Source organism: Canis lupus, chromosome 10 (genome assembly GCF_011100685.1).
Source record: "Canis lupus familiaris isolate Mischka breed German Shepherd chromosome 10, alternate assembly UU_Cfam_GSD_1.0, whole genome shotgun sequence".
Taxonomy (NCBI): Eukaryota; Metazoa; Chordata; class Mammalia; order Carnivora; family Canidae; genus Canis; species Canis lupus.
In genome coordinates, this window is record NC_049231.1 from 25,893,021 (window position 1) to 25,912,390 (window position 19,370).

The 19,370-nt window shown below is 42.5% G+C and overlaps 1 protein-coding gene across 12 annotated transcripts in view; it reads right to left on the minus strand.

Annotated features, from left to right (window-relative positions):
• The window catches only part of TNRC6B (trinucleotide repeat containing adaptor 6B), a 243,618-nt gene that overhangs the window by 81,515 nt on the left and 142,733 nt on the right, over positions 1-19,370 (minus strand). For 6 of the 12 annotated variants that reach the window (XM_038550483.1, XM_038550481.1, XM_038550475.1 and 3 more), the window contains exons 1-2: positions 18,629-18,781; positions 18,257-18,297 (exon numbers count right to left, since the gene is read on the minus strand). The exons of 4 other annotated variants lie outside the window; for them this stretch is intronic. In XM_038550483.1, the coding sequence (XP_038406411.1) occupies positions 18,257-18,297; positions 18,629-18,766 (179 nt within the window). In that variant the 5' untranslated portion in view covers positions 18,767-18,781. Of the gene's footprint in view, positions 1-18,256; positions 18,357-18,628; positions 18,782-19,370 lie in introns of those variants that run through there. 2 more of the 12 variants (XM_038550480.1, XM_038550478.1) reach the window with 2 other exon arrangements.

Sequence of the window (19,370 nt, forward strand, 5' to 3'; positions counted from 1 at the left end):
AAAATGATACTACAGAAAGATGTTACCAACAGGGTAGATGGTAAAGGATATACAAGATTATTTCTTTTTTTTTTTAAGCTTTTATTTATTTATTCATGAGAGACACAGAGAGAGGCAGAGACACAGGGAGAGGGAGAAGCAGGCTCCACACAGGGACCCTGGTGCAGGACTTGATCCCAGGACTCTAGGACCACGGCCCGGGCCAAAGGCAGGCGCTAAACTGCTGAGCCACCTGGGCATCCCAAGATTATTTCTTATAACCTTTTTTCTTTTTTAAAAAAGTTTTTATTTAATTCCAGTTAGTTCAGTTTACTATTAATTTCACCTGTACAACACAGTGACTCAACACTTCCGTATATCACCAGATACTCACTGGGACAAGTGCCCTCCTTTAATCCCCAACACCTATTTTACCCACCCCTCCCTTCCCTCCCCCTTCAGGTGACCATCAGTTCATTCTCTATAGTTCAAAATCTGTTTTCTGGTTTGCCTTTTTCCTTTTTTTTTTTTTTAAGGTTTATTTATTTATTTCAGAGAGAGAGAGCAAGAGAAGGGGGGGGGGGGGGCAGAGGGAGAGAAATCCTAAAGAAGACTCTCTGCTAAGTGCAGAGCCCTACAAAAGGCTCCATCCCAGGACCCTGAGATCATGCCCTGAGCTGAAACAAGTAGGATGGCTCAACTGACTGAGCCACCCAAACACCTCCTTTTCCTTTTTTTTTTTTTAGCATGTTATTTTTACAACTGCATAAAACCCAATAAACAAGGCACCTGGCTGGCTTGGCTGGTGGAGTATGTGTCTCTTAATCTCAGGGTTGTGAGTTTGAGCCCCACATTAGGTACAGAGATTACTTAAAAATAAAATCTTAAAAAAAATCCAATAATCTATTTTACTTGAATAAACAATATGAAATGGATCTGGGAGTCAAATACATAGTCAACGCAATGATGCTATCCTGAGTTTAGAAGATCACACTGTTAGGGGTCGCCACAGGAGCTCTGATTCTTTTGTGAGAACCCTCTTCTCCCAGACAAGCCTCATTCCTCTCCGCTTCCCTGGCTCAAGTGCTCCCACACATGGAATGCAAATCCCCTCTCTTTCTTTTGGTTCTAATCAAGGCTTTCAAATAGCCAAGGAATTTCCCCTGGGTCGGCTCCCCATTCCCTGTAAACCTCTTTCTTATTGCTGACACCTCTGCATTCTGTGTGGTGGCAGACAGGGAAGTGTACCGCCCACCACACATGGGCATGCAGGCTGCCCAGATCAAGCATAGAGTAGAACAAAATCCTCAGCAACAAGCTGCAAATGGACAACTAAGAGGTTTCAGGGACTCCCTAATTTTACCTCTACGAGGGGGCTATGAGGGCATGAACACAGAATATAAGAGGGGGTCAGGGGAAACTCCAAAGAGTAGCAGTTTTTTTCCTCCACTTCTCCTGGGGCTGAGAGTGCCTGGATTATGAGGTATGAGTCATCCCACTTCCTGGCTACACCTTAAAATGGGAAAAGAGATGGACAGGGCAGGATACCTTAACTTTAGGACACTAGTCATTGAAATCCTCCCTAAATCACCCCTTATATGGACTCCACATATGCCAAACAACCTAGAGTGAGGACAGTTTTGGGCAGAATGTCCAGTGGGAACCTTAGAGAAAGGGGCAGCGGGAAAGTAGACAGGAGTCAATAAACAGGGTAAGAAGTTAGCCAAAATCTTCACTTAAGTGTACTATCTGCAAGAGAAAACTAGCAACTAAAACAAGTTTGTATTTATCGATTTTCTGAGCACGCAAATGGAATAGGAACATGCCTCCTGAAACATTGTCTGGACACTGGAGACTTGACGTGGAATAGAGGTAAAAACTACTGTCAAATAGTTCACACACCTAAGAGAAGGAAACTACATGCTATAGTGTGTCACAGGAAGACCTAGAAATCTTCTGGAACACAGGACAGAAGTGTCAACAGACCTGGGAGTGGTGGTGCATGAGGCAAGAAGGGCAGGAAAAGGGACACCTTAGAGGGATTCCACCATCATCGGGAAACCTAAAGCTTCCCAGAAACAGCCAGACCTTTGTGCTAAAAGCATATTAGGTGGGGCTTTTGAGTTAAAATTTACAGTTCGCTTTCCCCTACATGCCTGCCTTAGCTTTACCTTTTTCATTCATTTTATTTGACATGCTCTGGGCCTTTACCAAATTAGACCAACGAGTCCAGTCTTGAAAAGCTAACAACTGCTCTCCAAACACACCAATTTCCCTTTTCCTAAAACAAAGCCTTTAAAAGGGAAGAGAAAGTGAAGAAAGAGAGCGTGTTCACAATGCCTGCCAATCCTTTTGGCCAACTTGAGGTTTCCGCAATTAAGCTTTGCACTGTTGTATGTGCATCTTTTGTTTAAAAAAAAAAAAAAAGATGAAAGGAAAAGGGACATGAAACAGTGAACACCACAACCAAGCCTTAAAGGTGCTAACCAAAAGGTAAAAAATATTTCCAGGAAGATAAAATGATTTAAGCAAACACTTGAACAAGAAGTTGTATGCACACATACTCACAAAACTATTCACTGCCTCCAGCAGGGTAGATTCGAAGCGTCTCTTCCTCCCTCTTCTAAGTCACTCTAAAGCTGACAGAATGACAAAGGCTCCCCAGTAGGTGGGAGGGGATGAAGGGGAGGGGGTGCAAACCTCCACCCCTCCCTCGAAGGTAGAGAAATCACAGCTGAACACATACCCACTGGCATACTCTAAATCTTAGCTCCTGCTCATACTCAGGATTTTGGCTTTGGTTCCAGGATCCCTGTGGTCTGTCAATGGCTATCAAGATTTTGGGCATCCTTCAACAAGGATTGCCTACTATACATTCCATCACCCACAAGTAACCAGTAGAGAGAGGCAGAGATCAGGAGGTCACAGCATTCAGGCTCAGGCATGCTGGATGCCCTATGGTGGCAGCTTCTCAATGATGTCCGTTGTAAGCTGTATCACAATTTGTTGCTAAACAAGTACCTAAGTTAACAGTTGATTTTTTAAAAACAAAGGGTCTCTCTCTGTAATATAGCCCCCCCTGTATTCACATTGTGTCCCCCCTAGCATATGCCTGGTTCTGGGCACTCAGCATACAGGAGAAAAAGACAGAAATGGAGCTTATACTCCAGTGAGGGAAACAACAGTACACCAGCAGATGGACAAGTAAGAGGATTTTAGCAATTATCAACACCGTGAAGAAAATTAAGTAGACAGAGTAATGGGACAGGGCAGAGAATGGGTTCTTTTGGAAAACGAGAAGGCAGGCTTCTGAAGAAGGGACATCTGGGGCCTGAATGGTGAAAAAAAGCCATGGAGGGTGTGGAGTGTGGGGGGAGCGAGCCAGGGACAGGGAAGAACCAGCTCAAAAGGCAAGGTGAGAAGGTCTATGTGGCTACTCCTGACACCAATGTACTCAGCCCCAGTCTGCAGGGTGAAGGGCGGGTAGAAGAGGGTCTCCTGGGGGCAGGGGAGTGCCCCAAAGCACCTCCAGCCTTCTGTCCACATTCCCAGGCCTGGTCCTCTACTTAGGTTAACCCCCCAGCCCCCAGAAATGCTGTTCTTGCTCCTTCACGGGCCCTCCCCTCGCCCTTCCCATTAGATTCAATGGAAGGACTCCTGAAGGCCCAGAGCACTTAGTCATCTTTCTGAGCAAATACTGACTTTTCTACTAAGCGCCAGGCATTATCCTCACCCTGGGGATATGGAGGGGATCTAGACACAGGCTCTACTTTCAATGGCTTCTGCCTAGTCTTCCAGGGAGAGGAAGTGGTAAACACATACTTTCTACACAGTGGGGTAATTGTAACAAAGTTCATTTGACTTTTAATCAGATTTTTGCCTCTGACAGCAACTTTAACTCTTCTGTGGGTATAGATGATGTCACCTGCCCAGATCAGCCTGAAAACTCAAGAGCTAGGCAAACCTGTTTCCCGGAAGTCTTAGGAGGTTGAGTGTTGCTCTTTAAAAGTGTCCCAGTTTGGACAATGAACTTGCCCTACCCATCAGGATCAAGCCTCCACTCCTGAGCCTGGTTCCTAAAGCCTGCTGTTCACGTGGCTTGAACTTACATCCCTGTCTCCTCTACAACACCCCCTTGTACAAACCCTCACTTCTAGTTACCACAACCCACTGCCACCTCTGACACAGCATGCCTTCCCTCCGGCCCCCCTGTGCCAGCCATGCTTGATCCAGGAATGGCATTCAAAGAATGCTTGTTAAAACAAAGAAATAAAGTGGATGTCCATCCACCTGCACCTGTAGCTAACTTGTCTCTGGCCTGCAAAGACTTTGCTGGCAGCACCTCCCCTCCTGCTCTGCATTCTACTCTTCACTATCACTTAGTAATCAATAAGGTACTATGTAATAGGATTTTTAAAAAGATTTATTTATTTGAGAGAGAGAAAAACAGGGAGAATGCACGAGTGAGGGGAGAGAATCTTCAAGCAGATTCCCCGATAAGCATGGAGCCCGACGCAGGGCTTCATCTCAGGACTCAGATTGTGATCTGAGCCAAAATCAAGAGCTGGACACTTAACTCACTGAGCCACCCTGAGCCACCCAGGAACCCAGCTGTGGTCTGCTTTCTTATAGCAACAATGATTTGGATGTGTTAAGTTCCAGAGGACTGGCTTAGAAAAAAACGATGTAGTCACACTGTGCATTCTTTCCTGACACTGCCTTGTGCACAGTAGGTTCACAGCCCTCACTGGCACTGACATATGAGGCAGGGTGTCTAGGGCTCTGGGGAGGCCACTCACCTGGCTCTGGGTCATACCTCTGAGAGGGAACTGGGCTAGGTGATGTCAAGTTCCCTTCGGCCCTAACATTTTATGGTGAATTTAGAGCACTGGCAAAATCTAATTTCAATAAAAGAATAATTTGGAAAGTACTATGTGGCACAAGTATCAAGAAAAAGGCGCTACTTTTTATTGTTAACTACAAAAAGGTAGATGCCAATAATGCAGTTACAGAAGACAAGAAGCAGTCAAGAAAATGCTTCCACAGTCCAAAGGAATTTTCACAGTATATGCTAATGGGCTCCCAGAACGGACGTGTGTGGGGTATACCTCGCTAAGGGAAGATTCACCCGTGCAAATGTGAGCTTGGGACGACCTGGCAGAAAGGCAGGCAAAGGCACTGTAGTGAATTAGGAGAAAGTTTTAGAATGTTCATGTTGTGGTAAAATCTCCAATTTGAGACTAATGGCAACTCAAAGAAAGAAAGTGGGATAATTTCATGTTTGTCTTTTAAGGAAGGGGTGGCCATACAGAAACCGCAATAGGAATTAGGCTTCAAAGGGGTTTTCACATCCTCTTCTTCCAAATATTACAGAACGGAGCAATCTAACATATCATAACTTCCAGCTTAATAAGTGAATCTTGAGGTGCCTCAGTGGTTCAGTTGGTTGAGCGTCCAACTCTTGATTTCAGCTCAGGTCATGATCTCAAGACTCTCTCCCCCTCTTCCTCTGCCCTTCCCTCTCCACCCCACTCTCTCTCAAATAAATAAAATCTTAAAAAAAAAAAAGACCCCCTCTTTCCCTCTCCCCCCACTGCTCACACATGCTTTCTCTCCCAAAAAAAAAAAAAAAAAAGGTAAATCTTTTCTCATAGTTTGGTTCCTTGTTAGTATTTTTACTGAAGTAATCTAACTCACAGCAAGACTCATAGAAACCTAACTCTCTTTCTTTCTTTCTTTCTTTTTTTTTAAAGATTTATTTATTTATTTATGATAGAGAGAGAGAGAAAGAGAGAGGGGCAGAGAGAGAGGCAGAGACACAAGGAGAGGGAGAAGCAGGCTCCATGCCGGGAGCCTGATGTGGGACTCGATCCTGGGACTCCAGGATCGCACCCTGGGCCAAAGGCAGGCGCCAAACCGCTGAGCCACCCAGGGATCCCCCTAACTCACTTTCTTAAACATTTTTACCTTATAATAAAAATTGATTCACCATTAAGTTACCAACAAGTGGTCTCTTTCTACACTCAACAAATATCTATCTTACAATATCCCTGTTCATTCAGCAACTATTCACTGAGCATACGCAATGTGCTAGGCACTGAGGACACACAGTAAAAAAAGAAAAGAAAAAAACCCAACATGGACTTAGTCCTGCCCTCAGGAAGCCAGGCGTAGTTGGGGAAAGAGACCTTCATTAGAGAAACTCAGAAACATCCATAAGGCTGTGGTAGGTGCTGGAAGGGGCACGTAGCACTGTGTGTGCATGTACTGGGGGTGCAGACCTGTTAGGGAGGGAGAGCACCCCTGTGGAAGTTCTAATTCAACCGAGACTAAAGGAAGGAGGTGCTAAGGACACAGGGGGTAGGAGGAGGAAATGGTCTAAGCAGAGGGAACAGCATTGGCAAAGGCTCTGAAGCAGGAAAAAACCTGGCTGTTGAGGAACTGAAATGAGACCAGTGTGACAGAGGAAGTGGAGTGTGAGAGGGGATGGAGTAGCAGATGAGCCTGCCCAGCCATGGCCCTGCAGGCCCTGTGAACAAGTTTCTTTTTCCGCAGAGCATTGGAATCTATTGCTGGGTTTAAGTGGAAATATGAGATTTCTATTTCAAAAAGGTCAAATGGAAGCAGAGAATGGAACGTGCACGAGCAAAGCTTGGGTGCAGTCCACGCACATACTGCTGGGTCTTTTAACTTTACTAGCACAGTCCAGGTCTACGCAGAAGAAAGACCACACTCACCATTTTAACAGAGAGGTTTTATTTTTTTATTTTATTTTATTTTTTTAACAGAGAGGTTTTAATATAAAGAATGGTTAACTAGGTATAAAATTATTGACTAGTCACTTCAAAATCAAAAAGAAAGAGACACAGAGAGCAGCTGCCATAGGTTGGGGAACAAAGGGAAAAAGTTCTGCCAGGGACCTCTTAGTAGGGGGGCTTTGGTGGGGTGCCTGTGCCCCGGGAGGTGCAAGATAGCCAGCCCTGCAGTATCAGAAAAACTGGGAAATGAATTCAGCTGCCACCACAGGAAAGGAGCTGTTGCTGCTGGAGCAAAGCAGTATTGCTCAAGTAACCCTCTTGGGAAGAGGAAACAGACAGGAAGAAGCCAGTTCTTCCTTCCTCCTCTGGCCCCACAGTGGCCCTCACACACCCCTACTGACGATGCCTAACAGAGCCAGAAGTGGGTGGGAGAAAGCCAAGAGCAGAGAAGGGTGAGCTTGGAGCTGAGAAACACACACTTAATAACTGATAGACCACCCAAAAAAAAGTGCCTAACATAACTCTGCACCAGCCACTGGTCTTTTCCAACACAGCTGGATGACTCACCAAAGGTATTAAATCTCGGATACCAGCAATCCTTAAGACACACTGGTATTCTAGGTGCTGCTAAGAAAAACTGGCACCAACTAGACGCACTCAGTGCTAAGTGTCCATGAATTCTAAGATGCATCCATATTTCAAAGGTGTTAGAGAGTGAAGAAAAGTATGTGTATCTCAGAATTGACAAAACAGCTAATATTCTTTACCAATATGCCAAATTTAATCAAAACAAGTCATTTCTGTAGAAAATTATTACTGAAGACACCAGATGAAAGGGAAATACTGAAAACCAAGAGCTCTAAGAGGGACTTGCTTTACTCCATTTTTTAAATTTGTTTTAACTTTTTATTTCGAGAACTATAGATTCACACACAGAGATCCTGTATACTACTCACTCAGTTTCTTCCAGTGGCAAATCTTACATGATTACGGTACTGTATCACAAAGAGGAAACTGGCACTGATGTAATCCACCTATCTTACTCAGATTTTACCATTTTATATGTACTCATTTGTGTGTGTGCATCTTTAGTTCTGTCATTTGCCGTATGTGGATTCGTACAACCACCAAACCACAGTCAAGGTACAGAACAGTTCCACTATGAGAATCCTCATGCTACCCTATCACAGCCACAAACCATCTCTCCCCTACCAATCCTTCACTGTGTTATTTTTAACGTAAAGAGCTTATATATTACTCTATCATTATCTGTCATATGAATTGAATTTTCTTCCACATTTAAAGAGCAATTAAAGAATGTGGTATCTCAGTTGGCTTTGGGTTAGCTATTCCTATATAGTAATGCACTGCAAAGTGCGTAAAAAAGACCTCTCCAGATAAGGAAATCTCATTTTCAAGGAAGAAATGGCACCATAACTCCACCATATACTAGTCATATGATCCCTGCACTCCCAGGCTCTCTCATCTTCTCCTCTTGAATCACTGCAACACTGAATGTTAGCTGCTATTATTATCCCTGTGATTGGTATTAGCCTGATTATGTCTCCCATGATCCAACTTTGCCACCCTCTGATAGGTTTTTCACAGATCAGCCAGAGTGATTTTTATGAAAATGAAATCCAAACATGCCTTTGCTTGCTTAAAATCACTCCATGACTTTCCAGACCCAGCCTCATTTCCGGAGCCTACCATTCGAAGCTCTTCAAGCAAGCACCTGCTTGCTCTCTAGCCTCTCCAGGTCCAGTGCAGGAAGCTACTCTTCATCTCCTTCCCCTGGACTACTGCTCATACCTTTCAGACTCAGGGTGCTGCCTCCTCAGCAAAACCTCCTTGATGCTCGTCACTGTAGGCTTTGTGTCCCTTGACCATGCCGGCACTCTCTCTCTCTTTTTTAAGATTTTATTTATTTGGCCTCTTTTTTATTGTGAAAAATTATACGTGACATAGAATTCACCATTTTAACTATTTTTAGGTTCAATGGCATTAAATACTTTCTTCAATTTTATTTATTTATTTTTCTTTCTTCAATTTTAACACAGGTTTATTATTCTAGATACAGCAGGCTTGAAGTATATAACAGTTTTCCATAGAGCAGAAGGAAAATATCGGAAAGTACAAATGAGAGAAGATATAATCTCATTTAATAGGAAGGGTTAAGCTATAATTAACAACAGTTAAGACCCAAGCTGTCTAATATGGTGGCCACTAGCTACATGTGGCAATTTACATTGACTAAAATGAAATAAAATGTAAAAATTAATTTCTCAGACACATTTCAAATGTTCAAGAGCCACATGTGGCTACTGGGCACCACACAGGACAGTGTAGGTACAGAGTATTTCTATCACTGCAGAAAGTTCTACTGGATAGCACTGCTAATGACTATTTTTAAAAGAAATGAGAAATACCCAGCGGGTGAAAGGCAAGGCACACAGGCAGGAGCAAAGCTACAGCCACAAGGGAAGCTGATACATGCTGGAAGCATGTAGAAACCCAGTACACACAGAGACCACAACCTTGGCCTATGTCCATACCCAAAGGCCATAAAAACCCCAAGCTAATCTGTACCCAGAGGTATGCTTTTAAAAAAATCATCAATGCTGGCAATTAGGATACTAATGAAAGTGCCAACAGTAGTATGTGCAGAGACTAAGAATGGGACAGTGACATTGGGGAAGGCATTAAGAAGCCAAAAAAGCCTCTTCAGCAAGGACCATGCTCAATGCTCAGAGCCTTAGAGAACAGACTTCAGTTAGGGGGACAAGGTGATCTGGGTGTTCCAGGCAGGGTCCAAGGTCACAGAGCTAGTAGGTGGGAGAACCAAGATTCAAACACAGGTCTATCTGTTTCCCCAGTGATCTTGACCACTCCACTAGACTGAGGAAACTGCAGAAGCATGACAATCTGAGGCAGTGGGCCGCTGGAGCCTTAAGTACAAAGAGGGAAATGACAGGAGATAAGGCTGAGATAAGCAGGGCTAGTACAAAGGGCTTTGTCTCTTAGGCTAAATTTGGACTTTATCTTGGTGAGGGACTGTTGAAGCAATCTGGTAAACGAAGTAATTAAACAACCACATTTCCATTTCAGAAAGCTAGCTTTCCATGTGGAGGAAGGCTACCTGGCAGGAGAAGAGACAGACAGAAGGACAGGTGAGTCAGGAGGCAGCATACAGTACGGGAAAGACCCGAGGCTCTCGAATCAGAGCCCTGCAAGCTCCACCCAGCACACAACCCTGGACACAGGTCCCCCTCTCTGTTTCCTTCATGTGAAAGGGGGTCTCTCTTTACACATTTTGTTGGTGGGGAGGGACTGGTCTCTCTTGAGGACAGCTGCCAGAGCGCTCCTGACAACAACTCCTGCTGTCCTCTCCGGGAAGGAGGGCTACAAGGACAAGGCAGGCTCAGAGTTGCCAGGGCCTCCGGCTGCCCTGTGGGGAGAGCCTGTTGGGCTGAAGCAAAGCACAACATAGATACAGTAAAGGGTGGAGCCCTGGGCTTCCCAGTAACACAGCCAGTAAGTTCCTCTATTGGTTAAAGGTTTGTACTAGGCTGAGGTTGCCAGCAACTCAAGAGACCCACAAAAAGTTTGTGGTAAGGATTCCATAGCACACATGAAAGCACCAACCAGACCATCTTATGCACGTCAGGTACTTGATGCAGGTGGTGTTATTAGGACTACTAAAATAGTTCAGGCAAGAGAAAAGCACCTGATCTAAGGCAGGCACGATGAGAATAAAGAGGAAAGAGGAAATCTCAGAAAGATATTCAGGGAGCAATAATCAAAAAGGCTTAGTGACTGACCAAACAAAAAAGAGAAGAGAAAAAGAAATGTCTAAGACAGTCATTTTCAAAGGAGGTAGTTTTCCCCACCAGGGGACATCTGTGAAATGTGTGGAACCATATTTGATTGTCAAACTGAAGGGACAGGGAGCTACTGGCATGTGGTGGGTGGGGGCCAAGAATGCTGCTCAACATCAAACAACGCATGAGACTGGCCCCTACAGCAAAGTATTATCTGGCCTCGAGAGTGTCAGTTCTGAGGTTTAGGGATCGTGGTCTAGGATGGTTTCCAGGTTCCTAGACTAGGGTGACTGATCAAGACTGGGCTCTCAATCAAGAGAGAGCACAGAGGAGGAAGAGCAGAAGTCTGGGGCAGAGGGAAGTAAAAAGGAGAGCCCGAGTTCAGGCTGAGATGTGGTAAAACCTGTGTGCCCATGGGGCACCCAGACTGACCTGTTGAGTAAGAGCTTGGAAACATATCACAGGAGAGGTTAAGATGTAACAGGAGTCAGGAGCCGTAAAGTGCCAAGATGGAAGCCTGAGTCCCAGGAGTAATGAGCTTATCCAGGGAACATGAAGAGAGGATGGCAAAGGACAAAGCCAAGGATGATATAAATCTTAGCAAATCACAGCACATAAAATTATTATATCTTCCTTATAATTAATTGAGTTAAGGCCTAAGAAAGATGCCTATGAAAGGACATTTGTTATCAACAGTATGTTAACAGTTCCCAATCCTCCTCTTTATTTACAACTCGAACACTGCCTCTACTGCAGCAAAGAGGGAGTGTCTGACTCATTTACCCTTTTTAACCACTGCCCACTTTAACCCCTAAACCAGCCATTGCCAGACAAATATGCTAGAGAAAATAATTTTGACCAAAGTGCTAGCAGTTCTCAATATATTTGGAAGAGGAAATGGACCCACAAACTCCCTTACCAATTTTAAGTAACGACTGTACAAGCACACACACCTTCAAAGCTACCTCATAAAGATCAAACTGTGAGTTCCACAGACAACAGGCTTGCTGGGGTGGGGGACAGGGAACGGTGCTAAGTGTTAGGTAGGGAGAACAATTATCAGCGCCTATGTCCCCACAGTATGTCACAGAGGACAGGGCATCTCCATGTCTGCTGTCTCATCTCACTTGACTGTTTGATCTGCATAGGGAAATTGTCACACAGATATTGCCATCTCCGTTATAGTTGAAGCAACCATTTCAAAGATTTTCTGTGATCTGCCCATGTTCATATAACCACTTGAATGGCAGGAAAAGATGACATGCCCTGTGAAACCTGAGGGGCAGCCAGGAAGGCAGGAGGAATATCTGGTCCCTGCTTTTTATATGAAAATTAGGGCCAGTCCTAGAACAAGAATGACGATCAGGTGCTTTAGATATATTAGTCTTTCAATCCTTAATGCCTGTGGGACTATGATGATTCCCATTTTAAAGTGAGAGACTTCAAGTAAATTACAAAGATCTACACATAGTAAGTGGCAGAGCTGAGCCTTAAACCTACGTCTGTCTGATGCCCAAGCCCAAGTTCTTTTTTTTTTTTTTAAGTGTTACTTATTTGTTTATTCATGAGAGACACCTGGAGAGAGGCAGAGACACAGCAGAGGGAGAAGCAGGGTCCCTGTGGGGAGCCCAATGCGGGACTTGATCCCAGGACCCCGGATCGCGACCTGAGCCAAAGGCAGATGCTCAACCACTGAGCCACCCAGGTGCCACCCAAGCCCAAGTTCCTAATTTATTTCTTTTCTTTTGCTTAATACTAAATTTTCCCTACTGTTCTGGTAAGATTAGGGTTTGGGCTTTTTTCTCTCGCCAGATGACTATATGCCCAAACAGGCTAGAAGAAAGGAAAGTTGGATTCATTTATTTTCTTCTTACTCTCTATTAAGTATATGATTTGAATAGAAAGGGGTCAATGCAAGCTATCTTTATAGCTTCCATGCTGGAGAACTTAGGGGGAAAGTGGACGTTCTAAAGGAAGGCTTCGATCAGCTTTGACTAGAATAAACTGGGGCTCTCTTAGCTCCTCACATTTTGAAGTCTTATCAACAGGAGATTAGGGACAGTAAAATTTAATGGCTGACGCGCTGAAAGAGAACCTAATGTGGGAAAGAAACATTTTTCCATCTGGCTCAATTACTTAGATGCCAGGAAAAAAGAAAACAAAAAGGAGACGGGCATATTGTTGCTTTGCTAAACGTGTGAATATGCTCTCACATGCCTCCAAAACCCCCTTCCACCAGCTCTTGGGACAAAATGTCACGTCGGCAGCAGCACAAGCTTTCCTAATGCCAAAGTCATGGGACAAACAAAAATCACTGGGCCTGCTTTCCCTTCTCTCTGTTTCAAGCATCTCTCATCTACAAAGAATTCAAAACACATGTAAAAATAAGTATTCAGCACTTGAGTTACTTTTTGGATGAAGACTTGACATTTCTGTTATTTTTCCGTTCTTAAAAACAATAAAACTTCTGGGGGTAGTTTTTAAAAAGTTTTTATTGTTAACTATTTAGTGCATACAGCATATAGAAGGATACCCATGTACCCACCACTCAGTTAAAGAAAAGAACATTCCCAGTACCCAGAGATCCCTATATACCTCTATGATTCCACACCTTCCTACCCTATGAGTTAACCACCCTCAACTAAATGCCTGTCATCCCCTTGCTTTACCACACGACGCTTTGTAGCCTGAACAACATATTTTTTTTGTTTTATATACTTTTATAAATGGATTTGGACTGCTTTATTCTTCTATGACTTGCCTTTCTCACTTAATACTATGTTCCTGAAATTAATTTGTTTTATTACTGTTCATTCATGTAAAGGCTGTACAGAGTTTCATTGTTAATGAACCACAACGTATTTATTCATTCTCTTTTTGATGGACATTTATGTCTCCAATTTGTACTATTACACACGTTGCTGCTGTAAACATCCAGGTACTTGCCTCCTATACAAGCATATACACAAGAGTTCTTCAGTGATGCAGATAACTCAAACTGCTGGGTCACCCAATGTCCATATTTTCCAACTTCACTGCATACTGTTACATTGTTTTCCAAAGTGATTACTATAATTTACACTCCCCCTAGAAGAGTGAGATATTGTTGCCCCAATATCCTTACCAATTCTTGGTACAGTAGTTTCCAATCTTTTAGTTTTTGCTAATTTGAGGAGTACAAAATGGTATCTCATTGTGGTTTAACTTGCATTTCCTTGATTACTAATTACATTGGATTCCCCCCTACATTTATTGGCCATTTAGGTTTTTTCTACCGTGAAATTCATTTTTTTATTTTTCTGCTAGGTCTTTTTCTTATCAATTTGTAATAGTTCTTTATGAATTCTGGATACAAAATCTTTCTTGATAATATGTGCTGAAAATAATTTCCCTTAGATAATTTCATTACAGTGTTATTTAATGTTATAGGTTCCTAATTACAAAAAACATAAATGCAACAACTTTTTTCATTCTTGATTTGTGTTTTTGTACCATGTGTAAACATCCCCATCCCAAGATCACAAATATCCTCCTATATTTTTCTATAAGTATTAAATCTTTTCATATTCATATGCACCATCTGGTATTCATCTGGTATTTATTTTTGTATATAGTGTGTCTGATTTGATCCTTACACACAGGGGGAAAATGATCATATGAAAATGGAGGCAGAGGGCAGCCCACGTGGCTCAGGGGTTTAGTGCCACCTTCAGCCCAGGGTGTGATCCTGGAGACCGGGGATTGAGTCCCGTGTCAGGCTCCCTGCATGAAGCCTGCTTCTCCCTCTGCCTCTGCCTCTGTCTCTGCCTCTCTCTCTCTCTCTCTCTCTGTGTCTCTCATGAATAAATAAATAAAATCTAAAAAAAAAAAAAAAAGAAAGAAAGAAAAAAGAAAAAGGAAAATGGAGACAGAAACTACAGTGTTATGGCGACAAGCCAAGAAACCTCAAGTATTGCCAGCAAACACCAGAAGCTAGGAAGAGACAAGGAAAGACTCCACCCTAGTGCCTTCTAGAGAGAGCCCGACCCTGCCAATACCTTCATTTTGGACTTCCAGCCTCCAGAACTTTGAGAGTGTAAATTTCTGTTGTTACAAGTCACCCAGTTTGTGATACTTTGTTATGGCAGCCCCCAGAGACTAATATAATCATATAGAGCATCCCAACACCTCTTGAAGAGCTCATCCTCTCTGCTAATCTGCAGCGTCAAACATCATCTTTCCCCACTGACTGGTAAGACCAGTTCTATCACAGATTCTATGTACATGCAGTGGTCTGAATCTAGGCTTTTTACTCTTGATGTACTGCAAGGATCTCTATCCCTACAGTTATACCACACTGCCTTAATTCTACAGCTTTGTGTTAATTCATGGGTAGGGTAAGTCCTCTTGGTATTTCTGTTTTTCTCTCTTTCATATACATTTTTAAAATCAGCTTATTAAGTTTCAGAAAAAAATTACTATGATTTTTATTGGAATTCCTTTGAATTTAAATGCCTATCTGAAGAGAAATGACACCTTTAAATTACTGAGCCTTTTTACCATGGTCATGACAGAACTCTATGCTTATTTAGATCTTATTTTGATGTCTCCTAACATTTTCTTCCACGGAGGCCTTGTTAGATTTAGACCCAAAGTTATTTTCTATTGCTACTCTAACGATACTTCAAAAAACTGTATTCTTAAATCGGGACTCATTTAAATAAAAAAGATGAAACACTGATCTTTAGAAACAGCTCCTAAACATATACTTATGCCCAGTAACCTCTTAACTGGGCATCACATGCAGAAATCAGACATTTTAATAATCATATTAATATCTGAACTGAAATAATACTATTTCAGTGCTCATTATATGTTGGATACTGCCCTAAATTATGTAATCCTTAAACCTCTGAGGTAAATTCTATTAGCCTCATTCTACAGGAAACTGGCTTAAAGCAGTAAGGACCCAATGAGGTAGCTCTGGGAATAATAATCAGTATTTGGTTCCATTGCATAATTTCTTAAATACCATTGTATTGTCCCCATATTGTGGTAGATGAGAATAAAATCCACCTTATGGGGATCCCTGGGTGGCGCAGCGGTTTGGTGCCCGCCTTTGGCCCAGGGCGCGATCCGGGAGACCCGGGATCGAGTCCCACGTCGGGCTCCCGTTGCATGGAGCCTGCTTCTCCCTCTGCCTATGTCTCTGCCTCTCTCTCTCTCTCTCTCTCTCTCTCTCTGTGACTATCATAAATAAATAAAAAAAAATTAAAAATAAAATAAAATAAAATCCACCTTAGCCTTAGAATCCAAGAAGAATTATCTCCTAATAATCAAAATCCCCTTAGGCCATCCAAATTCACTTGATGGCTTCTCCAAATCAAAATAGCACTGACACTGCATTCAGGGTTTCAAAACTGTTCTGATTAATTTAGAAGAAAATACTCTATAGATGATAACATTCAACACTTTCAATAATTACATTTAAAAAAGAACTAAGGGACACCTGGGTGGCTCAGCAGTTGAGCATCTGCCTTCAGCCCCAGGGAGTGATCCTGGAGTCCCAGGATCCAGTTTCACATCAGGCTCCCTGCATGGAGCCTGCTTCTCCTGGTGCCTGTGTCTCTGCCTCTCTCTCTCTGTGTCTCTCATGAATAAATAAATAAAACCTTTTAAATAAATAAATAACTAAATAATATAGTAAAACGAGAATGTCACAAAAGCTAGTATTATTTCTGTTTGTTATGATGGCAATTTTCAGATTATTCAATTACTTAAAAGAAATTCTCAATGTTTTAATGTTAATATTCAAATTACTGACTCACGTTTAAGATTCAGTAATGGACCTCACTCTGACCCTAAAGTTTCCAGGTTGGGACGCCTGGGTGGCTCAGCAGTTGAGCACCTGCCTTTCACTCAGGATGTGATCCTGGAGTCCCAGGATGGAGTCCCACCACATCAGGCTCCCTGCATGGAGCCTGCTTCTCTCTGCCTATGTCTCTGCCTCTCTTTCTCTATCTTTCTCATGAATAAATAAATAAAATCTTAAAAAAAAAAAAAAAAGCTTCCAGGTTGATGGTTATTACTGCTTCTGTGGACAAGTCAACATCTGACTTAACTTGTGATTTGGGTGATTATAGTACTGTTTTATGTATAAATTCTTTCTTAATGTATTAGTCACAGAATCAGCATATCAGAGTGCCAATAATCTTTGACCTCCAGTCAATACCAAAGAATTCTTAGTTTTAATGCGTAAAAACATGATTTCACCTTATGTTAACAAATAATCCGTGAATAACATCTACTTAATTACATCTGTTTGTGTTCTACAATCTACAAACATGTATTAAACTTCTTCCAAGCACTTGGGGTACATCATTGAACAAAACAAAACACACTGACAATTTTCCCTATGAGAACAAGACAACCAACTGAAACAAAACAAAACAGGGTTCAATACCCTCCAGGTGTGGTTGGGAGTGCTTGGGAACAGCTGATCAGCCTATTAGATCGCATGTGTGCAATACACCTGAAATTAACACCATCATCAAAATTAATGTATGCTAGGCAAAGTGCCCTTTGCTACATATGCCTGCATGCGGTTTTCAAAATGGAAAATTAAACAGTGTTGTTTGGTAAGATAAAAACGCATCCATATTTTCAATATAACCACCACTAGAGTCTTATTATCAATAATTTCATTGGATGAGGGAAAGTGAAGATTAAAAAGCAATGGCATTTTCCCTATGCCCATTTCAGTGAACTGTTGGTATCCCTACAAAACCCCAGTAATTGGCAAATTATTAAAAATAAAAAAAGCAGCAGCATTAGCAGAGGGAGAACAACAGCAGGTTGGTGTAAGTATAGCAGAGCTTTGAGATAGCCGCAGGCAGCTCTGCAGTTGCTCTGCAGCCAATTACTCTCACAAAAGAGCATCAATGAGGCCAGGTAGCCACCAGGTCAGTTACACGTTATCATTCAGAGATACCTCATGCTTACAAATAGTGGTGCAAGCATTTGAGACCCAAGTTCCACAAACTGCTTTGTAACACATATATTTACTCCAGCTAATCACTTGGAAGGTTTTTCTGAATATGGTAGAATGGAGGAAGCAAAAGGGCAGGTCAACAGCGGGGAGGATATACACTGCCTGTGTTCCACGTCCCTAGGAACCAAAGTGGCAGTAGGGGATTCTGCAATGACTGGCCCTGGACACTAACCACAGCATCCTCCACCAGGAGGACAAGAACTGGACTTGTGCTCCCATATCATCCTAATGTTTATTCTGTGAATTAACAGTAGACTCTCAAGTTTCATACGACTAACCACAATTTGCATTAAAAGATCCTCCCCCATACCTCCTCCTCTTATAATTAAATCACCAATAACCCACAGACAGCACAGTACCAGTGGTTTATGAAATACAAAACACAAAAGACTAAAATATTCATATCCTCTAAAAACTTAAAGAGATGTGGCAACAGGTAAAGACAGTTAAGTATTTTGCTCAAAATTTTTGCATTATAATGTTTCCTCTCTTTTTCTTTCCTTCCCTTTTGTTTAGGCTAAGAGTGAGAAGTAGAGGGCTAAAGAAGGCAGTGCTATATGGGTGAAAAGAGGGCAAAAAGGAAAACTGAGGAAGGAAAGGAGGGAGTTCCATCCTAACGGGCAACAAAGACAAGATAGGGGCCAAGTCAGGGCTAGCCAGCCTCTTACCTCTCAACTAACAGCCCTTCTGGATTCTGGATCACTGCACCCTGCAGAAAGATAGGGGCCAGCATTTTCAGCATTTTCTGGAGGTACTTCTGAGCTGCACCTGCCATGTGGCAGGAAATGAAAACAAAACATAAAATCTCAGAAGCAGAAGGCCTTACCACATGAGAATGTTCTGATGGCTGAACCTAAGGCTATATAAAGAAAGAAGACACCGGATCTCAAAATTTCATCTCAAATACTGAACTTATTTTAACTGTAAAGATTTTCCACAGTGGCACTGATCAAAGTAATCATTAAAGAGTTTATTGGGCTATCGTCCCAATTTTGTCTATTTACTGCACACTTACATATTTTTGCATTCTTATGACATACCTGGAAGAGATTAAAGTAGAAGCAAAGAGTATTCTCATGAAGCTGACTTCTGTTATGGAATGGAAAATGGTGGGACATGGATTGATGGAAAGAGGAAGGTGGGTCATACAGCCAGAAGCAATCCTGATGGGAGTCCATTAAGGCGGGTGAGGCAGACCCTGGGCAGAGGGGGAAAACCTGGCATGTTGTGACATGTGAAGTCTTTGTGATGCACTAGAGTGCCCTGACACCTGGCTGGGAAGCACCAATAGCTCAGGACTAAAAATGTGCTTTGTTTTGTGCTATTGGTGAAGTTTGCTGAACAATCTTGTCACACCGATAATTAGTTCTCTCTACTACACTTACTAAGATAGGCTGATATCAGCGGCCAGCATTTTTAAAAACCTGATAGTAAGCAAATGCCAACCTGCAAAACTGAAGGCCATTCAAAACAGATTGTGTCCTCATCAGAGTCTAAAGCAATGAACAAATGGGCCTTGAAGTCCTCTCATTAAATTCAAAAGTACTTTAAGTCAAAATGGTAGTGAAAATCTGGGCGAGAAAGGCTAGCAAGAAAAGACATCAGGAGTGTGGAGGAAAGACAGGATGGAAAGAAGTAATGTTGACAGACTGTAACTTTTGATGTACGAAGCAGTACCAACTCCTGGATGAATGATCAGAAGGGCAGACTGCACTTAACTCACCCTCTCCCCACCCCCCGCCCAGTCTACTCTCATTTCTAATCTAGCAGGCATTCTATGTA